The 27,505-nt window shown below is 36.5% G+C and overlaps 3 protein-coding genes and 2 long non-coding RNA genes across 11 annotated transcripts; 2 read left to right on the top strand and 3 right to left on the bottom strand.

Moving 5' to 3' along the window:
* The first annotated feature begins 350 nt into the window (after window positions 1-350).
* Window positions 351-8,988, top strand: dlgap5 (discs, large (Drosophila) homolog-associated protein 5). Its single transcript, XM_042735284.1, is given in 21 exon segments — window positions 351-507; window positions 1,264-1,484; window positions 1,563-1,744; window positions 1,829-1,885; window positions 2,503-2,536; window positions 2,648-2,728; window positions 2,905-2,979; window positions 3,058-3,135; window positions 3,282-3,310; window positions 3,391-3,566; window positions 3,654-3,878; window positions 4,130-4,218; window positions 4,398-4,558; window positions 4,651-4,749; window positions 4,837-5,077; window positions 5,680-5,805; window positions 5,808-6,327; window positions 6,420-6,468; window positions 7,612-7,786; window positions 8,453-8,490; window positions 8,845-8,988. Coding segments are annotated over 20 exon segments (2,760 nt in total). The 5' UTR covers window positions 351-507; window position 1,264; the 3' UTR covers window positions 8,950-8,988.
* Window positions 8,989-9,084: 96 nt separating this feature from the next.
* On the bottom strand, window positions 9,085-14,743 carry rsph10b (radial spoke head 10 homolog B). 2 transcript variants are annotated; one of them, XM_019065024.2, is made up of 18 exons: window positions 14,379-14,742; window positions 14,213-14,288; window positions 13,883-13,951; window positions 13,555-13,728; window positions 13,381-13,466; window positions 13,156-13,276; window positions 12,875-13,051; window positions 12,682-12,802; window positions 12,095-12,222; window positions 11,824-12,013; window positions 11,642-11,735; window positions 11,487-11,566; window positions 11,188-11,333; window positions 10,998-11,105; window positions 10,812-10,931; window positions 10,508-10,562; window positions 9,603-9,753; window positions 9,085-9,354 (listed from the first exon to the last, which is right to left on the bottom strand). In XM_019065024.2, the coding sequence occupies exons 1-18, from the start codon at window positions 14,717-14,719 to the stop codon at window positions 9,189-9,191; spliced, it is 2,403 nt and encodes an 800-aa protein (XP_018920569.1). In that variant the 5' UTR covers window positions 14,720-14,742; the 3' UTR covers window positions 9,085-9,188. The 2 variants fall into 2 exon arrangements, with proteins under 2 accessions (XP_018920569.1, XP_042591219.1); XM_042735285.1 differs by lacking the exon at window positions 13,883-13,951 and having other exon boundaries at window positions 14,379-14,743.
* A 1,185-nt stretch (window positions 14,744-15,928) lies between these two features.
* On the bottom strand, window positions 15,929-17,725 carry LOC122139199. Its single transcript, XR_006156075.1, has 3 exons — window positions 17,585-17,725; window positions 17,109-17,405; window positions 15,929-16,161 (listed from the first exon to the last, which is right to left on the bottom strand). It is a non-coding gene; the product is annotated as an uncharacterized LOC122139199 (long non-coding RNA).
* Window positions 17,261-26,266, top strand: eif2ak1 (eukaryotic translation initiation factor 2-alpha kinase 1). Of its 6 annotated transcripts, none has more exons than XM_042735287.1 (16): window positions 17,261-17,351; window positions 18,628-18,706; window positions 19,272-19,439; window positions 21,232-21,368; window positions 21,480-21,517; window positions 22,058-22,157; window positions 22,248-22,328; window positions 22,439-22,535; window positions 22,653-22,713; window positions 22,792-23,146; window positions 23,232-23,343; window positions 23,661-23,767; window positions 25,071-25,200; window positions 25,430-25,509; window positions 25,617-25,850; window positions 25,978-26,266. In XM_042735287.1, exons 1-16 carry the CDS (start codon window positions 17,289-17,291, stop codon window positions 26,095-26,097), a joined length of 1,962 nt encoding a protein of 653 aa, XP_042591221.1. In that variant the 5' UTR covers window positions 17,261-17,288; the 3' UTR covers window positions 26,098-26,266. The 6 variants fall into 6 exon arrangements, with proteins under 6 accessions (XP_042591221.1, XP_042591222.1, XP_042591220.1 ...); XM_042735288.1 differs by lacking the exon at window positions 17,261-17,351 and adding an exon at window positions 18,129-18,257; XM_042735291.1 differs by lacking the exon at window positions 17,261-17,351 and adding an exon at window positions 19,081-19,138 and having other exon boundaries at window positions 18,565-18,706.
* On the bottom strand, window positions 21,997-27,503 carry LOC122139200. Its single transcript, XR_006156076.1, has 3 exons — window positions 26,739-27,503; window positions 22,405-22,523; window positions 21,997-22,138 (listed from the first exon to the last, which is right to left on the bottom strand). It is a non-coding gene; the product is annotated as an uncharacterized LOC122139200 (long non-coding RNA).
* Between the last annotated feature and the right edge of the window lie 2 nt (window positions 27,504-27,505).

The following is a 27,505-nucleotide window of genomic DNA, read 5'->3' as shown; positions in this document are numbered from 1 at the left end:
TTAAAAAGCCATAAAGTATGATTATTTATATCCGCTGGACATCTGGTCAGGGTGATCCACCTCGACTTACTTACCTTTCTGATCACAATCATTCAAAATATTAACGGGCAGAGCTGCATGTAGCATATATGATTTGTTTATTTATTTAAGTTTGGAGTGTAACGGATTAATTGTTTGTAGTTGTGCCAAAAATAGAAATATATTTTAAAAATGTCCTAGACAGCTTATGAACCATATGTACAGTCACCAGCGTCACGCGTGACCATCAGTGTTTGGATTTGTAAGTGGGCGGTGCATAACGTGTCGTCCGAATTTAACCAATCAACGGAGGGGTCTGCGTAGCTGAGCAGCCAATCAGAAGAGAGGTATTCACTTTTCAAAACCTGCCCGCCATCTTGCATGCCGTACGCGTTGGGCAGGTAAACGTTATATAATATAAATATTGCGAATCATTTTGTGTCTGGACATAGCATTTTCTGGACTTTCGTAACCCACCTTAATATAAAGGTAAGAAATATCTCCTATTATTTCAAACAGATGAATAAACAAGAAACTTAGTTTGTAAACGTGTCCTCAATGCCGAATAAAATGTCATTGTGTAACTTACAAGTTCAAAAGACATAAAACGTCCGGTTTAGTACAGTAAGCAAAATTGCGACAATATGTTGCTTTGTTGATACAGGCATGATAAAATTCTAATTTTATTACAAATGCAATATGAATCGCACACATCAGTTTGAAGGATTTGGTTAGGATTTTTTTTTAATTTTTTACAAGTGATATCAACAAAATTGCAACTCTTAAGTGTAAGAAATCAAGATGTCTGTTTATTTTTTTAGATCTCTGCTGCATTAAGTTTTGGTTGTATTTGTATTTATTTATTTGTTTGTTTAACTAAAACCAACCCGTTCTGTGACTGCTCAGATAATTTATATATTTACATGAAGTCAGCATGGAATAAATAAAAGAACACAAAAAGTTACAGACACATTATTCATGTTTTTACCAGGTCAGCAAAAAAGAAACTATCAAGTTTGATTGGAAACACAGCCTATGATGTCAAAAACAAGTTGTGAACGCGTTTAATCTCCCTTGTAATAGTGGATACTGTTTATAGATAAGCTGTCCTAATTTTGCAAAATGATATGATTTTACAGAGTTGAATTCTTACATTAAAATAGACCTAACGTTAAGCCTATTTGTAGATAGTCTGTGACCTCTCTGCTTTATATAATGATGTTCCTGTTGTAAAAACTCCTATAGGATGGACTCTCGCTTCGCTCACCTGTACAAGCGGGACAGCAGTGTGTCTATGATCCGGCTGAAGATGTCCAGACGCCGGTCTCAATCTCAGAAAGCAAACCGAGAGAAGATCCAGAACCTGCGCAGACACCTGGACCATCTGCCGGAGATAGAGTTCTCAATGGATGCATCCAGCCTCATGGCCACCCAAGACAAAGCACCAAAAACAAAGGCAGCTAATGGTCAATATCATAGTTATTTTTGTTTGATTTTGTTTCGGCATGGCCTTTTTTTCAAGTAGTTGCAATTGTACTTAACAGATGTAAATGCTGCTGCTGAGGAGAGAAAGAAGATGCTTGCTCGTTACAAAGAAAACAAGGTGCTGCAGAAGGAGAAGGAAAAGCGGGACAAAGAAAAGAAAGGCGTGTTTAAGGTCAGCCTGTATAAGCCACAGCCACTCGGGTATCTGCCTTCAAACACTGCTGGAAAAAGCAGAGCCAAGGTGAGTGATGGGAATAACAGTTAAAAAAATCTCACTCTTTAATAAAGAGTACCTAATTTCCCATCTCATTCTTTATCATGACAGATCACAGAAACTAACCAGTCCACACGAGTGACCCGCTCAATGATGCAGAATCAAAAGGTATCATTTAAAAGTGTCTAATTTCTATGTCACTACCATCACCAAATGAAATGACAGAAATAATGTCTGTTTTCAAACATGTTTCCCCAAACATACCCCCATCTACCAATATTCAACAAACAGGTAGACCCGGCCCAATTAACAACACTGGTTAAACCAAAAACCACAAAAAAAACACATCAACTTTACATAAATTACATTTCATTTCTATATTTTCAATTCAATCTTTTTTTTTTTTTTTTTTTTTTGGAAATGAAATCTATACTTTTATTTAGCAAAGACTTTTTAATGTTACCAAAATTCTTTTGAACTTTCTATTAAACAAAGAATTGATCATAATGAGAAATGCTTCTTGAGAACCAAAACAACTTGTTAGAATGATTTCTGCAGTATCATGTGACACTGAAGATTGGAGTAATGGCTGCTGATAATTTATTTAAATATTTCAAAAACATTAAAAACAATCTTAACAACCCCAAACTTCTGAATGATAGTGTTTTGTCGTCATGTAAATAAATCTGTACATATAATGACTGTGAATATGTGCTATAGCATTTTTTTTATTTACAGTTTTAAATCATGTAAGCTTTGCTGTTTATGTACCTGTTATATTACAGCTAGCAGCAGACAGACATGCTGTTCCAAAGAAAGGTTTGTTGGTTTTTACCTTCTCATGTTTTTGTATTACCTAATGTGAATCATACAAATCAACAAACTGTGGTGCCTTCATGTTGTTGATGAACAATCTTTGTGTTTGTACAGTTGAAAATGCATTGATCACCAGAGCTTCAGCCAAGACCAACTCAAAATCTGTGACTACCTCCAAAACCAGAGTAGCTACAGGTAAAATCTACTTAATTAAATTAAGAAAGATGTAAAAGATGCAGTTGGACGAAGTACTTTTCATTTCAAAGTTCCACAAGAGCTTTTTTTTTACTGACCCCTAACTTTTGAACAGTAAAGTGGTCTTGAATTAGGATCCCATGCAGAGCATGATTGTGCATGAACTTCTTTTACAGTTGAACCGTCTGTAAGACCTCCAAGCACACGATCAGCTGCTAAAACACCGGCAGCTGTGGTTAAACCAGTTACTGGTGAGTTTTATTATAACATTTTAAGCCTTGCTGTACTTGTGTTGCATGCATAAAAGCCACATTCTCTGTGTGTTTTAGATTCAAGGGCTGCAAAAACAAGATCAGCTGTTAAATGTCCTGTAGCGCCCTCTTCAGGCAAAGAGAAAGATGTACAAGGTAAGAAAAATAAAGCTATTTTCTGATATTGTACATGACGTTGCTTTATATTGCCAAATTGTTACTCAGAAGGCATTAATGTTTTATCATTCTAGCATTATTGGATAAATGTGTCATTAATCAGTAGATCTCATTGTATTTCTCAGGCAACACAAAGGCAATTATTGGAAATAAGGTAAGGTGATCTGTCACGTCTTTTTGGCTTTGACATTTTCTGAAAACTGCAAATTATATTGTACACTTGGATATTTTTAGACTGCTGAGAAAAAGGAAACTGCAGTTGATTCTTTGAGACCTGAGGAAGAGGAACCCAAAGCAGCTGCCCCCTCATTTGCCCCTCAGGGATTCGTGTTCCAGGCTCCTGTTGGTCTAAGGTCGTTCGAGCCTGCACCCCTCTCTCCACGTTCAGCCAGCACCTTCCTCTCACCGAGGTACCTTTAGAATTTATTCTAACAAACTACTTGATAATTCTATCCTCTAAGTTGGTTCGAAATACTGTTTGTTTTTCTTTTTCATAGCATCCTTTCTGATGGCAACGTGGAGCCCACATTCCCCTCTCCCCCAAAACCTGTTCTCCCTGCTCCTTCCCTCTCCTCCCCTCCACCACCTCTGTCAACCCCTCTACCAGATCATCCTGCAGACCCTCCCTCAGTGTCCTCTCCCCCTCCTGCCCCATCCATCTCCACAGCACCATCACCTCCCTTGGCCCCCTTGGAGCCACAGCATGATGTTTCCTATTTCAGGTGAGGCAGATCTCTACTATTCTTAATAGAACAGAGTTGTTAGTATGTTATACGATACATTTTTCTCAGTATTCTTTGAACAGAAAAAAAAAAAAAACAGCATTTATTTGAAATAGAACTCTTTTGTAACATACATGCCATTACTGTCACTTTTGATCGGTGTAATGCATCCTTGCTTAATAAAAGTGACCAGTTTCTTTTTCAAAAAAACCTTTCAATCTTTTAAACAGTAGTGTATGTTGTTTCATCAGGGCAGTGATGGCCAGCGAGACTGAGTGTTTGACTGGACTTTCTGAGCTCTGGGAGGCACGATTTGATGATACTTCTGTCCCTGAGGAGAGTAAGTCTTTAGTTTTGACCAGTATTTAATTTGAACCCATCTTAATTTAAGACTAGCACAGTAATCTAACCAGGTTTTCAAGATTTTTTTTTTTTCCTGCCAACACTGAAAGTGTTATGGAATCAGCATATTTCATGTACAGTTATTTGGAGTAAGTATATTTGTCCCTGTTCATGCAGCGCGAGACCAGATGCGTACGGCTGTGGGCCAGGCCAGATTGTTGATGAAAGAGCGCTTTGGTCAGTTCAGCAGACTGGTGGATGACTGCGACTTGGGCCGTGGAGAGAAAATAACAACCTGTACTGACTTGCAGGGCTTCTGGGACATGGTGTACTTTCAGGTGGGATTATATTACTTTTTAAAAGTGCTCAAATTCTTTCCAAGCCTTGTTTTAATGTTGTATTTTATTTTAATTGAATGTATTTTTAATAGGTGGAAGATGTTTACAAGAAATTTAACGCCTTGAAAGAGGCTGAAGCAAGGGAGTGGAAAGAGGAAGTCAGGCCTGTTGCCAGAAAAAGAGTGGCCAAAGTAAACAACATTATCAACACAATTTTAATGTAGCATTTTAAAGAGGTGAATTGTGTAGTTCTCATATCCTGTACTTTTATCCTACAGAAGCCTCCTGTTGTGGGAGGGAAGGCTGGAACAGGTGCCTGTGCTGCAGCGAAGAGTCGACTGGCTGCTGTAAAGGCCGCCATGAGAGCCAAGCAGGCTGAACAGAAAGCCACTGAGACTTCAGACAACATCCAAGACAACTCGAGCTCTGTTCCTGCAGCCCCTACCATCTCACTGCCTGCACAGACCGTGGTGTTTAATGGAGGCTTCTTCCAGGTGGAAAGTCCAGTCAAGCCATCAGGTAAGATCGAAACACATGGGATGAGATCTGATAACTGGCCCCTGCAAGTTTCAGAGTAAAGCACGGTTATGTGTTTTTGTACATGTGACCAGCTGATCATCCAGTGTTTTAAGTGTCTCGGAGCTGCTTGAACTCAAACAAGTGCTGTGGTTTAATTAAAAACCCAAAAGCTCTATAATTCAATCTTTTAAGCAACGAAATGAAGGCAGCCATAAATATTAGAACTGTAATTTTACTGTTCTGTAAAAGAAAATGTAACTAGTAGTATTAATTATTAAATACTTTTGTTACAGTATAATTGTATTATTGCAATAATAATATTATTATGAAAAACACAAACCAAAAAGGTTTCTTTTTTTCTTTTCTTTTTTTGTCTTTTGATCTTTTGATCTGCCTCCAGCTAGAAAACTACAGGATTAAACTGTATTCCGGGCCTACTAGAGTTGTAGTAATATTTATAATTAAATATTGAAGTTATGCTTAAAAATATTCCTTATTTTAAGCTTAACTTAATTGCTTTATTGACTAACCTTCTTAATCTAATTCAATATCCTTTTGTAATGTTTTCTTTGTTTTAATATAGATAATTTTCTTGTTTTTAGCTGCTGTTAGAAGATCATGTCGAACCAGTGCGGTTTCTTCACCCTGTGTTTCTAAGTTCAGCACTCCAGGCAGACAGTGCAGATCTACTGCAGTTTCCACACCAACCATAATCTTCATGAACACAACCAAATTTCCACTCCTCTACGTTCTGCTGAGGCCCTCCCACAGTCACCCAGAGCTCCTCAGATTGGTCCTGACCACAACCAAAATGTTTCGCCAGACACAGAGACCTGTTCCAATAGCCGTATTAACTTTGATTTAAGCTCTACTTGTACCCAACACACCCAACCAGATACCAGTAATGGACCAGAAAACAGTCCAGTAGCCCAAACACATGACTCCCCCAGCCGGTGTGAGTTACCTGTTGATTCTTTAGAACCTCAGCATGAAGAATGCATTCCAGAGTCTATGCTCAGTCCTTCTTCCCAAGAGGAACCACAAGAGAACATCTCTTGTGAAGTCTCTGAAGAGAGTTTGCATGTCCAGCCTGAAGCAGATGCTGGTCTAGATACTCTGTCCCAGGGCTCATTAGAACCAGTGGAAACAGAACCCAGTATCTGTGCACCTGCTTCCCCTACCCTGATGCTCTCCACACCAACCAAAGATCTCACAGTTTCTACAGCTCTCTTTAATGAGTTCATTAATGGGTACGCTACTCTTCATGTGTATATTAGTTGTAGCGTGAATTGTCACGTTTTGTTGTTCATAATCTTATGTACCCTTTCCTCTGTCCATACAGATCTCCAACCACTATGGATGTTGAAATGACTGGAAATCAAGATGCTGAGGTAATTATCTACAAAATCTAACTATAGATACACAATATTTGCTACCAAATGGGTTATTAATTGATATTGATTTCATTTAAAATTGATCTTTTAAAACCCCTAATAATATAATAACACTCTTAAATTTAATCTGCACTGTACAGTTTAATGATGTGGTTCTGTGGTGGCTAAATTTTAAATCAATTACACCATTTAAAATTATTGATTGCCAGACAGTCTGTTGCTGTTCATCCCAAAATGGTTATAAATATTAGGGGTCGACCGATATGTGACCCTGGACCACAAAACCAGTCATAAGTAGCATGAATATTTGTAGCAATAGACAGCAATACATTGTATGGGTCAAAATGATGAAAAAAATTTCCTTTATGCCAAAAATCATTAGGATATTAAGTAAAGATCATGTTCCATGAAGATATTTTGTAAATTTCCTACCATAAATATATAAAAACTTAATTTTTGATTGGTAATATACATGTATACAATATGCTAATAACTTAATTTTTTTTTTTTTTTTGTTTTTTTTTTGCACCCTCATATTCCAGATATTCAAATACTTGCATCTCAGCCAAATATTGTCCTATCCTAACAAACCACACATAAGTGGAAAGCTTATTTATTCAGCTTTGATTTAAAAATTGATCCTAATGACTGGTTTTGAGGTGCAGAGTCAAATTTGTTTTTCAGGGCCGGTAAAGATTATTACAGATTAAGTAAACCGATAACCGATATTTTGAACCAATATATTTCATGTGTTAAAAATAATAAATGTCAAAACTAAGAATAACAAGGACTCTGACACTAACTCTTTAAATGCTTTTAAATAATTTTATCAGCAAATCTGTTTTGAAAATGACCGATAACGGTAAAAAATTTAATATTGGCGCTGATAATCGGTCAACTACTTATATCCACACACATATTATATCGTACAGAGCCGAAGCACAACCAAAACAATGTTCCTCTGCAAGACGCATACAGGTTTAACAAGTAGAGTGGCCAAAAATTTTCATAGTGTAGCTTTAACCTATATTGTAATTGTATATCTCTAAATCCTACTCTTTTGTAAAGTGAACAGAGTTTACAAAGATTTTTACTTAGACTTGATAGTTTGAGAATCATCATCTGATGCATTTTTCTCAGGGTGATGCTGGCTTGGACATTGAGCGTTACCTGCAGCCAACAGTGAGATACAGCATGTCTCTTGCACAGAGTCCTGCAGCAGAGAGGTTCTCTTTTGGGACAGTGGATGCTGAGATGGAGAGTCCGGTGACTCAGGCAGAGGAGCGCCCGCATGATGTCTTGGCAACACCTACAGGTAGTTTATGTCCCTGACATCACATCACAATGTTTTTAAAGGGGCTATTGGATGCCCATTTTCCACAAGTTGATATTCTTTAGGGTCTTAATAAAAAGTCTGTAACATGCTTTGGTTAAAATTTCTCAATTGTAGTGTAAAAAAACACACTTTTTACCTTAAAATCAAACCTTAAACCTGTTTTGTTGCATGTTCCTTTAAATGCTAATGAGCTCTGTTCACCCCACCCCTCTCTTCTGTGGGGTGACTGCAGTACTGTTTACTTTAGCTGCATTTAGCTACGAAACTTGCTAACTAGCACATTATTAGGATAATTTTTGGAGGTCAGACTGTTCACAGCTCACTCAGCACGGCTCTAAGACGGCCGTGTCAATCAACAATCGTGGGAGCAGCCTTGGTCTGTGTGATGTCATACAGACAAGAAGCTGAGAACGGCTTGATATGAAAAATAGGATATTATTTTTAGGGATTAAATAAAAACCACTGGGTGGATTTTTATCATTATAGGGTGGTTGTGTACACACACTGCCAACACACATTTATGTTCAAACAACATGTAAAAGTGCATTTTGCATCTGATGACTCCTTTAATGCTCACATGTGGTTTATTGGGGGCACAAGGGCACGTGGGCACTCACACTTCTCTTTCTTGCACTCCTGTCTCAGCTTTTCCCGGAATGGTGTTCTCACCCCAGATCAGTCAGGTGAGTTAAATCTTTCCTTTATGAACTGAACTGTCATGCCCTCTTTGTCTTTCAGCAGGGTTCCCTACAGTTTTCCAGTCATGGAAATTCACAAACCTAGAGCAATTTTGATCCGGTAAAATATCTTGCAGCTGTTAGTTAATTTTATTAATTGGATTAATTTAATTTAATTAAGAATGAGATTCTATTAATTCCCTTAAGCTTTTTTCCAGGCCTAGAAACCACAATTTTAAAATTATCAGGTGTTTCTGTGACTGTGGGAACTCTTTCAACCACTATATCACAACTTATCACATTTCACAATTTTAACTGTAGTATTTCTGTCCATAAACGTCTTGTTCTCTGGTGTTTCAGATGTCAGAGAAACTGTTGCTGTTCTCCCCAGAACGGAAGGAGAAAGTGAGACAGTCAGTGTGTGAACGTGACCTGATCACATTCACACCTCCCACATACAAATAAAAGCACATCCACTCATGTGCTTGGATGTGGATCATCTTATTTTAATTCTTTGATTTATTTGGTTTGTTGTTGAATTAGACTTCTTTGATACTTAATTTGTTTGCTACTTTTTATACTTCATAATGAGCATATTTATCTATGCAGTTATGACCTCAGAAAATATATTTTTAAGGATTTTAATGTCAAGATTTTGTGAAAGCCAATTAAATAAGAAAACAATATACCATTCTGTGGATTTACTACTTTTTCTTACTACCACTGGTGACTGACTGTTTTGAAATGACAGATGTGGTGGAGGTCACCGGGGTCATGGGGGTAGAAGGCGAGCAATTAACATCATTGTTTGGAACCTCTCCGTTACCATCTTCCTCTTGTTTTTCCTCCGCCTCCAGATGTTCAATATATCTGAAAAAAGTCATTTTGTTAATGATTAAATGGGCTTCAAAAGGCCAGTCCACATTACACCAGCAGACGACTGAGTATAGTATGCCATGTCTGAGACATTCCACAACCCCTATAAATGCCGATTTAGCATGTTTAATCAAGCGTAGAACAACACCAACACACTGATCAGACACGTTTGCCAGCATCTGTCGGTGCAGTATGAATTAGAACTTTTCTTGGAATCAGGGAAAGCACTAATTTTTAAATACCTTGCATTGTCAGCCTCTGCGAGAGAAATTCTCTTCTTTTCTTTCAGCCTGAATTTCTCCTCCTGTAGCTCCACACTGTGCTCATATGCAGGGAAAAATATCTGAGTGAAGAACTGCTGTGTTTTCTGCATCCAGCCCTTCAGTTCTGTCTCTGAGGATATGAAATCAGAGATGGAGAAATGTACTGTTTGTGGATTAAGTATATGAAGTACTAATGTCAGTAAAAATATATTACAGTAATCTGCGACTATCTAGACCTGTAGTAATGTAGTTACTTTACACATGATAAAAAGGATTAATCAATATAGTTCAGTGGTTCTCAACTTTTTTCAATGCCTGGCCCCCTAGTTTTGTTTTCAAAATTTTTGTTTTCATTCCTACAGTTTCAATGTAATTGTTAAAAAAAAAAAAAAAAAAAGTTTATAATTAACTTTTCAAAACTTTTAGAAGCTGAATGTTCTTTAGGCTTCTACTCTTTAACCAATTAATTTATATCACTCTTCTAGTAGTTGATGATTTACTAGGATTTTTTTCCCCAAACTCAAAGATATTTGAACTAAATATCTGATAAATATTTCAGAGTTTCACACTAATATTTCATTAATTTGCATGACTTTTCCATGTCTAGAAATGACACTTAAAATCAGGCTACCTCATAAATCCAAGTTTTCCAAGGAAGTGAGAACCCTAGTTCTTCAAAGGAAACAACAGTTGTTGAGGGGGTAAATGAAAATAAGAAATAAATTGATTTTTATTTTAACAAATTTTAATGCTTGTTTTGTGTCATTTTAAATAATTTAATATCATTTTGAGACCCCTTTGGAAGTTTGCTGAGGCCTTCTAGTTGAGAAGCACTGATACAGTAACAAGACTGACCATCAAGAATTGTATTTGTGAAGTCAAACCTTTGAAAGCAAGCACAGGACTTCGGCTTTGTTCTGTCTCCTCAGATAGTGATGACTGAAACATTTCAAAAGATGAGAATGCTAATGGAGACAGTCTGGTTAGCTTTAAACCCAAGCTTGAGATAATGATCCATTTAATGTAAGAAAGAGTCATATCTACAAATCTCAAAATACTTTGTACTGTCAACATGGGAGAAAATGCTAGAAAGGGATGATTTCTTTCTTAAAAGTAACAACAAAAAATATATTTAAATTATGTAAATATAATTTAGTGAACAAGAAAAGCAGGACAGGCGGCACACACCTGAAGTGACCTCAGAACAGTGTCCTCCTGATGATTTGTGTCAATCTGGCTCTCAATATCAGTTTGGCCTTTCACCTCAGCACAGCCCAACAATGCCTCAAAAAACTCCAGAAAGCTCATCTACAACCAAAATCATTTATCAAGTCAAATCAAAATATCATCAACCAAATACCATCAGCTACTGACCTCCAGGTCCAGGTTGCTGTAGGTTCCATCACAAATGGCAGGACTGTCCACAGAGAGGATCTCTAACACTTTAGACACAGTTAGCTCACTGTCATACAGATAGAGGTCCTGTGAACAGGACTATGCATAAGAATCATGTATGAATAATTCTTAGTAAGCTGAAACTACATCAGAGTAAAAGGCCTGTTACCTTAAGCATCCAGACAAATTGCCTTGCAGTCAAGAATGTGTCAGACTGGATTGAACTGGCTTTACACAGAGCCTGGTAAATTTCCCAGCATCTGTCTGAGTAGTTATATGCAACTGCAGCATGGACAGGATGGCAGAACAGAGGCCCTAGAAAAAATGTGTGTGTGTGTGTGTATATTTATATATATATAAATTAACCATTGTAATAAATAATATATTAAGTATTAATTATAACATTTATTAGAGTTTCTAAATAATTTTATAAAGAACATCAATTCTCTGCAGTCTTTATCTCTCTACCTTTTACATGTTTCGCATTGGGAATGATGTTCTGCCTCATGAGCTTCGAAAAACATGCTGCGAGTATGTTGTTAGAGGATCTAAAACATGACAAAATAATTTCTGACTTGATGAAAGCAAAAAAAACTTATTTATTATGGTATGAATGTACTCACTCAATATCTTTGTGGCAAATATGATATGCTACAATGATAATATAGCTGATACACTCTCTCGGTAGAATGGCAGCAAAAGGAGAATGAACCTCATCTGAAATTCAGACAATGACAACAAGCAAAACTTTTAATTATTTGTAATAGATCAACACTTAACGTTCTTATGCATTCTAAGGCATTACCGTTGATAAGACGGTCCATTTGCGCTACTGTGATTCCATGCTGGTGAACTTTACAGTCCATGAGAAAGCGAGAGAACTGCAGGTGGGTCAGTGGGAATATTTTGTCTGAAGACTGCTCATGTCCAAGGCAGCTGTAGAAGTTGTATATTTCCCTTAACAAACCAATGTGTCTCACCACCGCATATTCCACCTAAACAGATGTAAATAAAATAGTACACACAGATTTGACTTTGGATTTACCTTAGGATTCATCTCAAAATAGGACAAAAACCTGTTTAAGTTCTTGATCTCTGTGGGCCTCTGGTAATCTGCTTAACAGGGCTTGAATGTTCAAAACCATGTCAGATCCAAGCGGCGAGGAGCTTGTGCTTGACTGTGAAGCTCTGTTTGATGAATCATCTAATGTACAGAGATAAACACTGTTAAAGAAAGACATAAACCTAAAACTTAGGTAAAACTCTGACATCCTGTCTGTAGGGGATAATGCACTGTCAGCAAACCATTTTTGGAAACAAAACCTGACAAAGTAATCAAGACCCCAGTGTGAACCAGTCGTCTCATAACATCCTGATGAGTTTTGTTGGAAGAATGACTGACTGTACATTATCTACTAACAAAATGAATGGATATTAATTATTCGAGTTTAATACAATACATATTTGTTATACATATAAAATAAATATACAAAAGTACACATTTTAAACTAGATTTTTTTCATATAAAAATTAAACTACGGATATAAATGTAGGAAATCAGTTAGGGTGGACTACGCTTTAGCAGCTATTATTTAACTAAGCAGAATCAAGTATTCCAGAGAACTAATAATATATTTTGTTTCTGTCCATGAATATTACTTACTCTCGTCTGGAAAAGGAGTCGTAATTCCACTTAGGCCAGGAGTGAAGGCAGGGAATTCAGCCATGCAGTCCTTAATAAACTCCCCTTCATATACCCGTCCATTTTCAAAAGTGTACCTGCCCTGCAAAAGACCACCTACAGTGTTGGAATCACAAAACCATCTCAGATCTTCATCATTTGAAAGGTGGTTTACCTGTCCATGTTTTTTGTCACGTTGCCAATCTCCACAATACACAGCCCCACTGGCATAAAAGAACTGTCCTTGACCATGACGTTGGCCCTGAACGAATTCTCCTGTGTACTCGTTCATACGAGGGTACTGAGAGCATGGAACTCTTTTACGCAACCATGTGTGCGTTCCTTTTCCATCCTACATTAAATAAGAAACTTCTGCTAGAATTTCAGTACACAAATATATGAAATCAGACATAGTACAGGGAATGACCCTTAAAAAATGGGCAAAGTTAAACAGACCTGGATGCCGTTTACCCACTGCCCACTATATTGTTGATCCAACTGAACCCATCTCATTGTTCCCTCTCCATGCCGAACACTGTTCCTCCATTGTCCCTCATATACATTTTCAGATGGGTAACTTTAGTGAAAAAAATTGTAGTTTGTAAGGAGATATTGAGCAGAGCTTAATAATAAACTTAATTTGAAAAAAATTATAAAGAAATGTGCATTAATATCACATACCACCGCGTTCCCCAGCCCTCTCTGCAGTTGTTCACCCATTGTCCCTTATACCATGATGTGGCTGCTTGGTTATAGTACATTACCCCCTGTAACCATCACAGGACACCAGTGAAGATATTTATTATCAAATACATGTTTGGAATGTTGAGACAATGGATGTGTGTATGTACATACCTGCCCCTGTCTTTTGCCCAGATACCACTGACCTCTATACACGGTAGAGGTTTTGGCACATTTATACACTCCGACACCATGACGCACACCTTTGTGTACCTCTCCCTCATAAGTGCTGCCATCCAGCCAGGTGTAAGTCCCATGTCCCATGGGAACATTTAATTTGAAATCACCCTGCCAAATGCAAAAGGAGGGAATTTTTGTAATTATTGGTGAAACTCCAGAAAGTGAACGTGTAAATAAAACCACTGGGGTATTACGTGACTCGTTTAAAAATTTACATGAAGATGAAGCACAACTTGGTGACCTGTGTTAACTTTTTACATACCTGATACTTTAAACCGTCTGACCAGATATATTCACCATGGCCATGCATTAACCCGTGTGAAAAACTACCCTGAAGATCGCAAAATGTTAGAAATCAGTTGATAATTTTTTTTTTTTCAAGCAGGGTCTGTAGTTGGACATTTGAGGAAACATTTTTAATTTTAATTTGAGGACATTTTTAATTTTCTAACTAAGATCTGTTGGGTAATGTAACGTTAGTAATTTAAGTCAATGAAAGTTATTATCATTTTACTTAGATTAAATTATATTTGAATTAGATTTATACTGGGGTCCCAGGTTCTAAAGGTTAGTCCCGTCATTCATTAGTCACCTTGTAAATGTGGCCACCTTGAAAATAAGCGACACCTTCTCCATGAAACATGTCTCCACTCTTATCACCCTCATATCTGAGAACAACAGATTTAACAACAAACACTATAAACAATATTAGTCAACAAATCTGGGTGTTATCATTTTTGCAAGAATGCGTGTCTAACCTTTCCACGATTATATGATGAAGAATGGGGACTTTACGGCACTGGTCATGCTCGTGGTTCTGTTGATGGTCATTGGTGGGTGACGTTAGAGACTCGGCAGATGCGGAACACACAGTGGAACTCGGTGAGTTTTGTACATCGGCAGGCTCTGCGACGGACTCTGACAGCAAACTGGACGTGGAGGACTCTTCTAACACTTTACTAAACGTTGGTTCTGGTGTAGATCGGTTAGAACTTTTTATTTTGTATCCTTTAGCCATCGCTGGTGCAGAGAGGTAGAAGTATTCGCTAATGCATCGACTAGCTGGAATCCCAGTGGAGTGTACATAGTAACACGCCATCGGTTGCTAGGGAATGGTAAGTACGGCAAGTTAGACTTGCCAAAATAATTAAGAGGACCTGTTGAATGCAAATATTAAAACCTGGACAAACTCTAAATAAATATTTTTTGTCATTGTTTTATTTTTTTGAAAGTCAGCTTTTGTACAGGCACATTTAAAGGGTCATTTCATTCAATTCATGATTTATCTGTTAATATTTACACACCTTTTTGTCGTTCTAATTACTTAAGTTCTTCTGTGGAACAAGGAAAAGAATATTGGTAACCAAAACGTTTTTGAGGACTTACATTGTATGGACAAAAATAATTACTTTCTCAAATTTCTTCTTTTATATTCCACAAAAATAAAAACTCATACAGGTTTGGAACGACATAAGGGTGTTATGGGTTTTTGTAGTAAAACTAATCCCTCTGGATCAATTATTCAATCATTTTTAATATTCTGTAAAACAATAGAAGGTTATGGATTTGGAACGTTAAAATCTACTCACTTTCAAGAAATAATAAGTACATTGTGAAAAACGTGACATTACAGTTAGATAATTACAACAAACATGAGTGCAAACACGTACTGAAAAACATACTTTATTATAAAAAATACAAATAATAAAATACTTTTTTAAAACAACAGTGTTTGACAGACAATATAAAATTAGGAAAAAACTGCAAAAAAAGCAGTTGCTTCAGTCCTGAGAAACATTAGCAAGGTGTCTCATGGTAGGTCTACCATGTGGACAATTCCAGGTCTGTTCAATTTCCCTCATGTGAATGTGAAGCACAAGTTTCTTCATTTCACTGGTGTTCAGGGCAGTGCCAACCATCACCTGGGTAAACAGACACATATTAATGTTTGCGACATCCCCTGGATGCAAACATCTGCCCATATTGAGAAGGTCGACACATGATTCCAGGACTGTCGCTAAGCCTGAAGATGAGTTCTTTAATGTCACTTGGGCCAAAGGTCTAATTCTTGCTTCTAGGTAAAGACACCGGCTCAACCCGCTGCATAACCTGAGCTGAAAAACACAACACCACCCCACGTCAATCTGGGGGAAAATGTACCATATAAGATATGAAACACTACTACAGTAGATAACTCACCATCCTCATCAATGAGGAAGTCAAAACCATCCTTTCTGAAGATTTCAAGGTTTTTCATGAGCACAGTTTCACTGATAGCAAGGAGGTGGAGAATCCGTGGACTGCATATTAAGAAAGAAAAAAAAAGCTTTAAAATAAAAACCTGCTTCCAGTTTCACTTATCTCTGCAGAGTGTGACTTACACTATGAGTCCCTGTCCCTTTAAGACCGTATTCTGTTGTAGCATCTCAAAATTGTGTCTGTGGCATGCTGGTCAATTATGAAAAGGTCGGGTTTCAGCTTGGTCATAATAAAACCCAGGTTGAACTGACAATGATTTCCATATCCTTTAACATATCCTTGCTGCAAGAAAAAGCTGAAACCTTGTAAATGGCATATAATATACACTACCTTTCACAAATTTGGGGTTGGTAAGAAAATATGTTTTTTAAATAAGTTTCTTTCTTTCTTTCTTTTTTTTTTTTTACCCTGACTGCATTTATTTGATAAAAACTGCAGTTAAAATAGTAAAATTGTGAAATATTATTACAATTTAATATAACTGTTTTTTTACTGTGATTTTTTTTAAAGTAATTTATTTCTGTGATTGCAAATCAGAAGAAAACAGCTGCTTATATCTTTTGAAACTTGAAATTCACTTTAGCATCTATAAAGACAAACTTCATGCTTTCAATGTGGAACTAGCCTTAAAAAAAAAAAAAAACTTTAGATTTTATAATGTTTTTGAAAGAAGTCTCTCATGACCACCAAAGCTGAATTTATTTGATCAAAAATACAGTAATAAAAACAATAATATTGTGAAATAGTATTGCATTCTAAAGGAACTGTTTTCTATTTTACCGTAATTTGTGCCTGTGATGGCAAAGCTGAATTTTCTGCAGCCACTACTCCAGATCTTCAGTTTCACCTGATCCTTCAGAAAAAATTTGGTTTCCAGAAAAAATATTAAGCAGCAAAAATTGTTTTCAACATTGATAATAATAATAATAATAATAATAATAATAATAAATGTTTCTTGAGCAACAAATCAGCATATTAGAATGATTTCTGAAAGATCATGTGACACTGAATACTGGAGTAATGGCTGCTGGAAATTCAGCTTTGCCATCACAGGAATAAATTAATACATTTTTAAATATATTAAAAATATAAATAAATGCAGACTTGGTCAGCATAAGAAACATCTTTCAAAAACCTTTTAAAAAATGATTATTCCAAACTTTTGACTGGAAGTGTAAGCATACCACAGACTTTTATCTCTGATGTCTAAAAGACAATTTACTTAGTACCTCAAAGTTTTGCTCCTCATCACCTTTTCCATTGTTGAAAACTTCCACCAACTTTATTCCATTGCCTTTTAGCTTGACATCAGTATGAAAACAAACCACATGATCAAATGCAGCAAAACCTCAAATGCTTCCTCATGCTGTCATCCCTTGAGCTCACCGACATTAGTGGCACCAGCATCGATGCTGTTCTCCACCAGCTCTTTCACAGCTGTGGCCAGCCACAACACCACCTCTCCAGATCAGGTCTGATGCACAGACTGTTTGTCTATTGCCTTTATAGCTCCAGCAGAACCTGTGCTAGGAATGTAAAAGATAGAATATGAAAGGAAACAGTAGCAACAGTACTGTACAATAATATAGTAAACAATACGTCCAGCATAGCAGATAATATCACTAGTCTATTATGTTGTTATTATTTCTCGTTGTTATAATGTAGTACACTACTGAAAAGAATATGCAAAGCAATAAACAATTACCTTGAATCTGACATTTTTTTCTGGAGCTATATATGGTCTCAGTGGAAACTGAACTTAAAGAGTTGCATTGTGGGTGTTTTATAGCTTTTGCTCCCTGCGGTATTCAGGTCAAACAAGAAGCGGGATTTTAATGTGTTTTCATTGCTCAGTGTGAAAAATCAATGCTTCGACAAGGGAGTAGTTCTGATAAACTATAGACTTAAGTATTTCATATATGCAATAAACATGCGCACGTTGAATAGCTCTGTGGTCTTCCCGCGGTGTGACGCACAACGTCAGGTCACCACATGTTTTGCGTAGCATGTGATCATGATCAACTGTGTACACAAAGTTTACTGTTTAGACTTTTCGTTTTATTACTTTGTACACTAAGTTAATTTTTAACTTAACGCGTCTTACTTTTCCTTTGAAGTCTGCTCGGAATTACATTTTCCACAAATGGCTTGATATTCTCGTTGTTTATTCGGTTAATTTTATTGACGTATCAGATTGTGAAGAATTGTAATAAAACTAAAGTACCGATTTTAATGTTTTATTTTGAAACGTTTCATCATGTTGCGCGTTGCCTGAGTAGGGACTGTGTAAAAAGTTCAGATCTAGTATTAGCCGAAAATGACACTACAACATTGTTAATGTCAATTTCTTTTAACCTGTGTTATTTATGGAGAGAAAGGTGTGTAAAAAAATTACAATCAATACAATACATTAATGTTTAGATTCATCACAAGTTGTTCTTCACATCATAAAATGATAGTAATTTAGAGATGCTTCCTAACTCCTGTCTGTAGAAACATGGCAGGTTACTGTCGGTTTACAGTGGTATTTTTATTCGGCCAGTTTTAAATCTTGTAAGTGGGGTTTGCCAAATTAAAGGGGCTGTTTTTTTGTTTTTGTTTTTAACTTTGGCCCTTCTGAATGTAATGAACAGCAGTGTCTGTTAGCAAAACGTCATGTTTCACACAACAGATAGAGTCATGGCAGAAGAAAGTTCGAGTAGCAGTGTAGTTTCTACTGTTAACAGCCGTAGCTTTCATATCCAACAGGGCCTTTCCACTCAAGACAGAGGACCAAGAGGTGGGATATTCAGCCTGACAGATACAGAGGAGGACGTCCAGTTTGATAGTGAGTCCACTGCAATATTATGTGCAGCCCCTTTCATTCATGAGTGTGGTCATGGCAATAATTTGGGTTTATAAGCCAAGTATTAATGTTATTTACACTTTTTGTATGTTAATGACATTAAATATCATGTGGACAATCTGTCAAAGTAGTATGTCCAAATAATTAAATTGAAGTAATGCAGTTTTAAGATGTCCCTCCTCCCTAATATTTCTTCTGTGGGACTTCTTAGGGGTGTGGGGGGTAACTTGAAAATGTTTCAAGCTGATAAGTTACGTAGACCTTACCCACCCCTACTGTACCCTCAAGATGCAGCATTGGTATATTTCTGTTTGCTCAGCTGTTAAGTGAATACCATAAATGCTCGGTGTCTACAGTAAATGGAGTCAGAGGAGAATGACATTATGGCTTTAATTGCCAAAGTTATTGCAGAAGGTAAGTAATCTCCAGTCCAAGTCATTTTAGACTCAGTTTGGTTAGTTTTCGCTTATTTTGTGGATTTGATATTCAAAAATAGTCAAACATAATAGGCTAGTATTCACCTTTTTTATTTGTCATATAAATGCAGCCTCAGACTCGGACAATAACTGTGAAGTGTTGCTGGCGGGGAGACAGTATCCTTCGATCCAGGAATTTGCTTCTGTCATTCCCAACCAACTGCTGCTGGGATCTCTACTGGAACACTTGTGTTTTGTTTACGAGCATGATCCTACACGCTCACGCATGCTGTTTAAGGGTAGGTTGATATTGATACTGATACTGATAATTCTGTTATTTGTCTTACAGTTTTTCACATTTGCTAAGACTCTGAACCGAATTCTCAATAGCCAAAACCAATTTGTCAAATAAATCTCTCTTTCTGCAAAACCTTTAACAAGTTCAGGCAGTTTAGACACTGTTTGCAGATCTCATTCACTCTTTTTTTGCTAAACTCTAAATAAATTCTCTCTCACTAAGAGACAATTTGCACTGTGATGTTAAACTCTAAAGACAAGAAACAAAAGTTAAAGAGGTCCTATTGTGCTTTTTCACTTTTTGAAGTTTAGTCAGTGTGTAGTGTGTATGTTTGGGAATAAAAAAAAGATCTACAAAGTTACAAATCTCAAAGTCCACTCCAAAGGGAGATATTTCGTTTAAAAAAAATCCCTTTTCAAGAACTACAACAAACAGCTCATTTGGACTACAGCGTTGTTTTCCGGGTTTTGTGATGTCACAAAGTGGCCCATTAGAATATAATTTAAATAAAATCCGGAAATTTGAATGGTTGGGGGGTAGGGAGGGGCGAGGTCGTGGTTAGAACGCTTGGCTGAGTGCATCAATATGATGTAATCTGCAGAATTTACACTTCAATTATGAGACTATAGTATAAATAAATTAAACTGTATAACAGTTTCACTTTCAACAATGTTAGAATTAAAGAACAATAAACATAATACATATTACTGTTGCACTTACCTGTACATGGTAAATGCAGTTATTTTTAAGCGGTTGTTTACATCGTATCTAAAACGTGACGTGAAAAAAAAAAACCCAATAATGTTACCACTCTAATATGTCTTGCAATATCCGTGCATGCAAAGGTTCTGCGCAATCCTCTTGTTCAGTAATCTCAGGGTCTGAATGGGGCTCAAATTGATATGGCAATATTGACGCCATCTTTAACTATACCGGAGCAGACGGAACTTGCTGCTTTGGCAAGGGGCGTGGCAGTACTGAAACGCCATCTAAGTTGGCACTGGGATAGCTAACCAATCACGACACAGTTTTTAGTTTTTCGGAAGGCAGGCTTTCATCAAACCCAGAACTAATCGAGCCATTTGAACCAGGCTGGGGAGAGATGTATTGTAATAATGTAAATTATGTGAAAAAAAATGCATTTTTTAAACCACCAAGCATGAGCGCATGTTTAGTACACCCCCAAAACAAAATCAAGACTATGAAAAAGAGCATAATCAGACCTCTTGAAGCACAACTGCAACACAGCTGTCATCATTTACACACATTGTTCACACTTGTTTTAATCTGAGAGGTAGAGGAAGAGTGCAAATATCAGGTGAAGAAAGAGATGGACGAGGAAGAGCAAGATTAAGAACAGTTTTTTCAGATGAAATTAGTGCTACTGTGATAGACCATGTTTTTTTTCAGGGAGTGCAAAGAGTTCAACCTAATTTGAGCATATTCTCTGTGGCTACCAAAATCAGTTGGAAAGTTCAAAAGAACAAAAAAAGAAGAGTGGAAGAGATTCTTGTGTAGAATTGTAAGACTACTACGTTAGGGTGGAAGAACTGGCCTGTGGTGACATAGACGTGCTGTCTTGTCAAGGCTCCATCTGCCACATCAGAGGGTTTTTTTCCCCATTGCCTGCCTGCAACGTAGATAAAGTCCTCCTATACACATATACATACATACACACACACACAATTGTATTTGTATTTAAGGTTTTGAGAAAATGAATGATGGTTTCAAGAAATGTTTCAGCAATTCAGAAAAACTGTAAATTTTGTTTTCTTGAATACCTTCTCTTTTAGTGATAGGTCAGCGTTTAGCTGCCATGAACCTCCTGTCTCCTCTGGCTATCAGTGATGAGTTTAGTACGGTCAGACTACAGCATAACCGGGCATTCACAGAGCTCCTGCATGCGACCAGCTCATCACTCTTCCCCCAGGTAATCCAACAGAATTCATCATCGATTTCATTTTTTTTTTTTATGAGTTCTATCCAGCTGTTGCTTTCATGAACAAAAACAGAAGACCTGTTTATCTTTTGGATTCTGCAGGAACATAGATACTTGAGTACAGAAGGCCAGAACCTAAGGTGAAAACTTTTACAATTGTAGCAGCTCCACTTACATTGTTTTGTAATACAGTACTGTTCAAAGGCTTTGGGTCAAATGGGATCAGATTTTTTTATGTTTTTGAAAGAATCTTTTATAGCCACAAAGGCTGGATTTATTTGTATATTAATATGTTTTAAAATGTAATTTAATCCTGTTTTCAGCAGCCATTACTCTAGTTTTCAATATCACATGATCCTTTAGAAATCATTCTAATATGCTGATTTGGTGCTCAAAAAATATATAAATGTTAAAAAACATCAAATGTGATTCTTAATATTTTTGTGTAAATTTAGATTTTTGTTTAATTATGAATTATTTTTTTAAAGATCAAAAGAACAGCATTTATTTAAAATAGAAATGATCATTTGTAACATGGTAAATGTTTTTACTGTCACTTTTGATCAACTTAATGCATGTATAAATATGATGAACAAAAGTCTTACTAACCCAAAACTTTTGAATGGTAGTGTACAGTACATTATCATTTAAAATAGCTGAGATATACTTATCTATTCTAGAACCAAAGATGGTCTTTTCCAAGCACAGACATCCCGTTACCTTAGTGAATTTGAAGAAATTGCAACACTGGGTAAAGGATCCTATGGCAAAGTGTTTAAGGTAAGAAGATGTTAAGATCATATTGTACTCCAAATATACTAAACACTTGACTTTGAAAGGTGCATACTGAAAACAGCAACACTGTTTTAGGTCACAAACAAGCTTGATGGTCAGGAATATGCAGTGAAAAAAATTCTCATCAAGAAAGTAACAAGAGATGACTGCATGAAGGTAAAGTATGTCACAGATTCAGTTTATTATAGTAGCACTTTACCCACCAAATCTATATGATTTAGAGATAATATACCTTATTGCATCTGTTTTTTTTTATCTCCTTGCAGGTTCTTAGAGAGGTTAAAGTGCTCTCCAGCCTTCAGCATCCCAATATTGTTGGATATCACACAGCATGGATGGAGCATATTCAGCCTGCAGTGAAAAGTCAGTAGTTGTATTGATGTGCAGATATATCCATTTGAATCATGCTTTGCTTTTATTCAGTATTTTCTGAAGCATAAAACATGATACAAGCATGTAGTTTTTTTGTTTTTCTCATAGATCCAAAATCCCTTGTTTCACAAAAATGTCCAGCTTTAGAGAAACCTTTACAGAAAGATGGGTAGGACATTTTTTTCCCAACACAATTAACTTACTGTAACATGTTCACAATAGTTTATAAAAATGTGTCTTGCTTCAGGTGCACACAGGAAAACACTAACAGCAGCAATGGATCGTCCATTGTTTTTGAACATTCTGAACAAGCAGAAGCCAAAGAAAATCAGGTTGCACTAGAGAGCCTCTCAGTGAAACCCTCAACTTCAAAAGAAGAGATGGGACATGCTGTTTGCCCAAAAAATGTCCGCAACCCACAAAACTTTGTTCCATGTGTGTTTTTGGGAAAGCCTCGTGCTACGGTGAACAAGTGCCCTGCAGCTAAATGGGACAGCTCAACGCTCTCAGAGGACGACCTCAGTCAAAACGGACTGGAATTGAACAATAACTCTTCCATTGATACGGATGTTCCTGAATGGTCCGAAACGCAGGCACACGAGGTATGTGTAATATTCATTTAAATGAGAAATAATTCTTTTGTAATGTTTTATGTGTTTCATCAGTTTTTCTTGTTCCTGTCTGTAGGTTCAGTTCCACTTAATGCTTTATATACAAATGCAGCTGTGTGAGCGATCTTTGAAAGACTGGATACAGGAAAGAAACTCAAGGATCACAGAGGGACTTTTGATGTCAGTAGGTAAGATCACTTTATTCATATGAGTTACTATAGTTTACACAGGAGTTTGCACTTCTTTCTTTAAATGCCATTAAGTAGGTATTTTTTGGAAGTATGTCTTATAAATTGCTCAGATTCCTTTCCTTTATCTAACTTTTATCTAATAAACTTAGAAGTCACTAATATACACCCTTTTCCTGTTTTTGCATTGGATGACACATTGGCTGAACAGGAAAGACAAGAAAAGCTGATCTCCATTTTTTTTAACATTCAATCACAGAATATAATTGTATTGTTGGATTATTTTAGCAGTTTTTAACCAATACATTGATCCACAGATCCTTGTGAGTCAATTGACTCTGAACACGCATTGAAAATTTTAAAGAAAATACTTGAAGGAGTGGAGTACATTCATTCCCATGGTATTATGCATAGAGACCTTAAGGTATGTGTACTTGTTTTGTTGGTTTGCATAACTTGGTATTGTTCACCACACATATATCTAGTACATGTCTGGCTTGGAACTGTATATGCATTAGTCTACATGGGAGGAGGCCGAGTGTTTTGATAACAGATTTGCAAAGTAGGTTGGACTTTTGCAAAGCAACAGATAATCTCTCTCCTGAGGTAGTGAGCTTGTTGATGTCTGTGACATAATTTAGTAGGCAAATGGCTTGTCCTTTTTACCATTTCAAACCTTGTTTGTTAATATGTCAATCCCGCTCCCCTCGCTCTACCCAATGCTTTCCTTTCATTTCTCTACTGTCCTGTCTGAATAATAATGAAATAAAAAGCCCAAAAATATAACTTAAAAAAATTACCCATGACAATTTCTTTATTCTGTTTACTGATACATTAAGTGGCCTTTTAATAGTTCTTGACAGCCAGCATGGCACTTAACAGAATCAACTATTTCAAAATAAAATTAGTTGCAGATAGTCACTTTGACAAACACTGTTATTGTCTTTTATAAATCAACTCTTTATCTGTTTGTCACTGTAAGGTGACACAGTATTTCTCACACATCCCTTCTGGATACTTTGTCTTATAAGCATGAATTGCTTTCTCAGAAGTATGTTTAATCTATATAATATGTGACCCTGGAGCACAAAACCAGTCTTAAGTCGCTGGGGTATATTTGTAGCAATAGCCAACAATACATTGTATGGGTCAAAATGATCAAATTTTCTTTTATGCCAAAAATCATTAGGATATTAAGTAAAGATCATGTTCCATGAAGATATTTTGTAAATTTCCTACCGTAAATATATCAAGACATAATTTTTGATTAGTTATATGCATTGCTAAGAACTTCATTTGGACAACATTAAAGGCAATTTTCTCAGTATTGGATTTTTTTGCACCCTCAGATTCCAGATTTTCAAATAGTTGTATCTCGGCCAAATATTGTCCAATCCTAATAAACCATACATCAGTGGAAATCGTATTTATTCAGCTTTCATATAATCTATAAATAAGACTGGTTTTGTGGTCCAGGGTCACATATTAAGCCTGAATACCACTTGGATCTGCGCACATTTTTTAATAACCCAAAGGCAAAGACACATAGTTACCTATGAAATTCCAAAACAAATGTAATGATTCTTATGTGATTAATATTTTAAAAATGCTTAACATAATATTTTTTGATATTTATTACTGCGGATGTTCTATTTGTGTAGTAATAAAAATATAAAAAATGCTTTTAGTGTGCGTTTGTTGCAAGTTAAATGTATATTTATTTACAGCCGAGAAACATTTTCCTTCATGGACCCGAGTGTCATGTGAAGATCGGGGACTTTGGATTGGCTTGCCGGAACTTAATAATGGCCGAACATGAGCAGCTGCCCTCCAGCTCTCAAGCAGGTGTAAACACAGGTGAGACCTTTTCTGTATTCACAAGAGTAAACGACAGTTATTTTAGTTATTATGAATTCTGAACTAAAAAACTTATAAATACATCTTTGCTTTGATTATTTTAATTTCCCCATTTGTTGCAAAACTACTGCTGATTTATTGTCAGGTAACAGTAGGGTGGTAGCAGTGATTTAATGGAACCTTGCATGTTGCAACATGGCCTAATTTCTCATTGCACTTTTCACACTAGACTCCACTCACACTAGTGGAGTAGGAACTTTTGTTTATGCTTCTCCAGAACAACTTGAGGGTTCTCACTATGATTCAAAGGTAAGGAGACTGTAAAGTTACAAACTGTTATAATGTAAAGTCTACTGTTTTTTGGGCTGTACTTCAGTGTGTGGATCATATGCTCAATGTTTGTTTTATTTGTACAGTCAGATCTGTACAGTATAGGAGTGATTGCATTTGAGTTATTCCAGCCATTTGGGACAGAGATGGAGCGTGTGCACACACTTGGAGAACTACGACAGGGCAAGATCCCTAACATGCTGTCCAAAAACTGGCCACTTTTGGCCAAGTATATCACCCTACTGACCAGCACTGATCCTTCAATGCGACCAAGTGCATCTCAGTTACTTCAGAGTGACCTCTTCAGCACTAATGACATGGTATGTGTGGCTCTAATGTTTAGTTTTTTTTTTACCCCCAAAATGGAACAAAAACCAAATGTCCATGTATATTCACAGTTTAGTTACTTTTTTGACCCTTTAACTTTGTCTGCATTCTTTATTTTAGGTTGTTCACAGTTTGAAACGCAAGATTGATGAACAAGAACAGGAAATTGTTCAGCTCAAGAGACAGATCAGTGAGCTACGGATCTCTCAAAATGCAATACACAGTCCAGAAAAGATATGATGATAGTAACTCTTTTGAACTGCCATAAGTGCTCAATATTTGTATATTATGTGAATTGTTGTTTGAAGATTGTTGTATGTGTGAGGTCTGCTCTGCTTGTATGTATATAAAAGAGTGCCATATTTAACTTGACAAGAGGTTTGTAAAGTAAAGTCCCATGCCAATGGTGCATTAGTCTCCATTTATCTGACTCTTTAAAGCTGAGGAAATATTACCTCAAAAGTAAATAGTACCTCAATAGTATTCTTAATATTAATAATTGTTGCTCAATTATCATGAAAATGAATAATATCCGAAGGTCATGGATAAGGCTACAAAACCTATTTTAGCAAAATATATATAGACTAATAACGTGTTAACGTTACTACAAAAATATGTAATACAAATATGTAATGCAAAAATTAATACTTAAGATGACTACATTACAATTATAATTTAATTATTAATGCATTTCAGTGCTATCATATCACTAAAATAACGTGTAGTCTTATCAATGTCCTTGATATTTTTATTCATGATAATGACGCAATATATGATACTGAAGCCGCACAATTTAAAATTTAAATAAAAATAACACAATGAGATTTACATAAGAAAAAAAAAATAATGTTCATAGTGGATACTGAGAAGCCACAACCTACCGTACGATCCACCAATACCAAACGCCTCTACAGTAATATAAATGTATATGACACACTTCTCTGAATGTATCCAAGGAAACTATTTAAATCGTTATTGTAAAAGCGATTCTTTCTTGTTCGACGAGTTGACATCAACAAAGACATTCAACTGCCTTGACGGCAACGTTCAATAAGGCCACATCCACACAACACTGGGTTGGCTGACATTACGAAAGTACCCGGATGGATCCGTAGGGAAACTACGTCATTGTTCACCGCCGGACGCTCTTTGGATTTTAGAATGGATGAACTCATTTAAATTAATCATAAATTTACAGGTACGTCTATTATTAGATTTAAATATCACATATGATTGCTGCAGGTGGTTTTTTCAGAGCGCGTCTTGTGTGGTTTGCGTTTATTGCGTGGCACGAAATTGAAAACACCGGGTTTCGCAATGAGTCTTTCGGCGGGGTCGCCTTCTCGTCCAAGGCGCCGGTGAATTTCAAATACCGTGCCCATCCTTTCTACCTGTTTTCGATTAAAATCGAAATTTGGCTAATTAAATTTAGTACTGTTGTCTTGTTTATGTTTGTGAAGGGACACGCCACATATATCAACATCTTTTTGATTCACAAGACAGGCTTCTCAAAGTGCGTGACCGTGTTCGTGCCGCGTTCCATCTGTATTGTTACGTTTCGCCGTTACCATGGCGTTTGTAGCTACAACACAGTGCTCTTTAAATCAGTCCTAACTTCTCGCGCCAACAAAAAAAGGTGGCTAGCCAG

The sequence above is a fragment of the Cyprinus carpio genome, chromosome B12 (genome assembly GCF_018340385.1).
Source record: "Cyprinus carpio isolate SPL01 chromosome B12, ASM1834038v1, whole genome shotgun sequence".
In the NCBI taxonomy this organism is placed as follows: domain Eukaryota; kingdom Metazoa; phylum Chordata; class Actinopteri; order Cypriniformes; family Cyprinidae; genus Cyprinus; species Cyprinus carpio.
Note: the sequence above shows the minus strand (reverse complement) of the source record. Positions and strands in the feature narration are given on the sequence as shown.

What these genes read in the sequence shown, in the direction of transcription:
- rsph10b (XM_019065024.2), bottom strand. Translation starts at nt 14,719, where the DNA reads ATGGCGTGTTACTATGTACACTCCACTGGGATTCCAGCTAGTCGATGC. An exon ending in GTGACAAAAAACATGGACAG is followed by an intron (nt 12,803 to 12,874) that starts GTAAACCACCTT and finishes GGTCTTTTGCAG; the next exon opens with GGCAGGTACACTTTTGAAAA. An exon ending in AATGGACCGTCTTATCAACG is followed by an intron (nt 11,736 to 11,823) that starts GTAATGCCTTAG and finishes TCTGAATTTCAG; the next exon opens with ATGAGGTTCATTCTCCTTTT.
- eif2ak1 (XM_042735286.1), top strand. Translation starts at nt 18,535, where the DNA reads ATGTTTCACACAACAGATAGAGTCATGGCAGAAGAAAGTTCGAGTAGC. An exon ending in GCTCATCACTCTTCCCCCAG is followed by an intron (nt 21,369 to 21,479) that starts GTAATCCAACAG and finishes TGGATTCTGCAG; the next exon opens with GAACATAGATACTTGAGTAC. An exon ending in ACAGAAGGCCAGAACCTAAG is followed by an intron (nt 21,518 to 22,057) that starts GTGAAAACTTTT and finishes TATCTATTCTAG; the next exon opens with AACCAAAGATGGTCTTTTCC.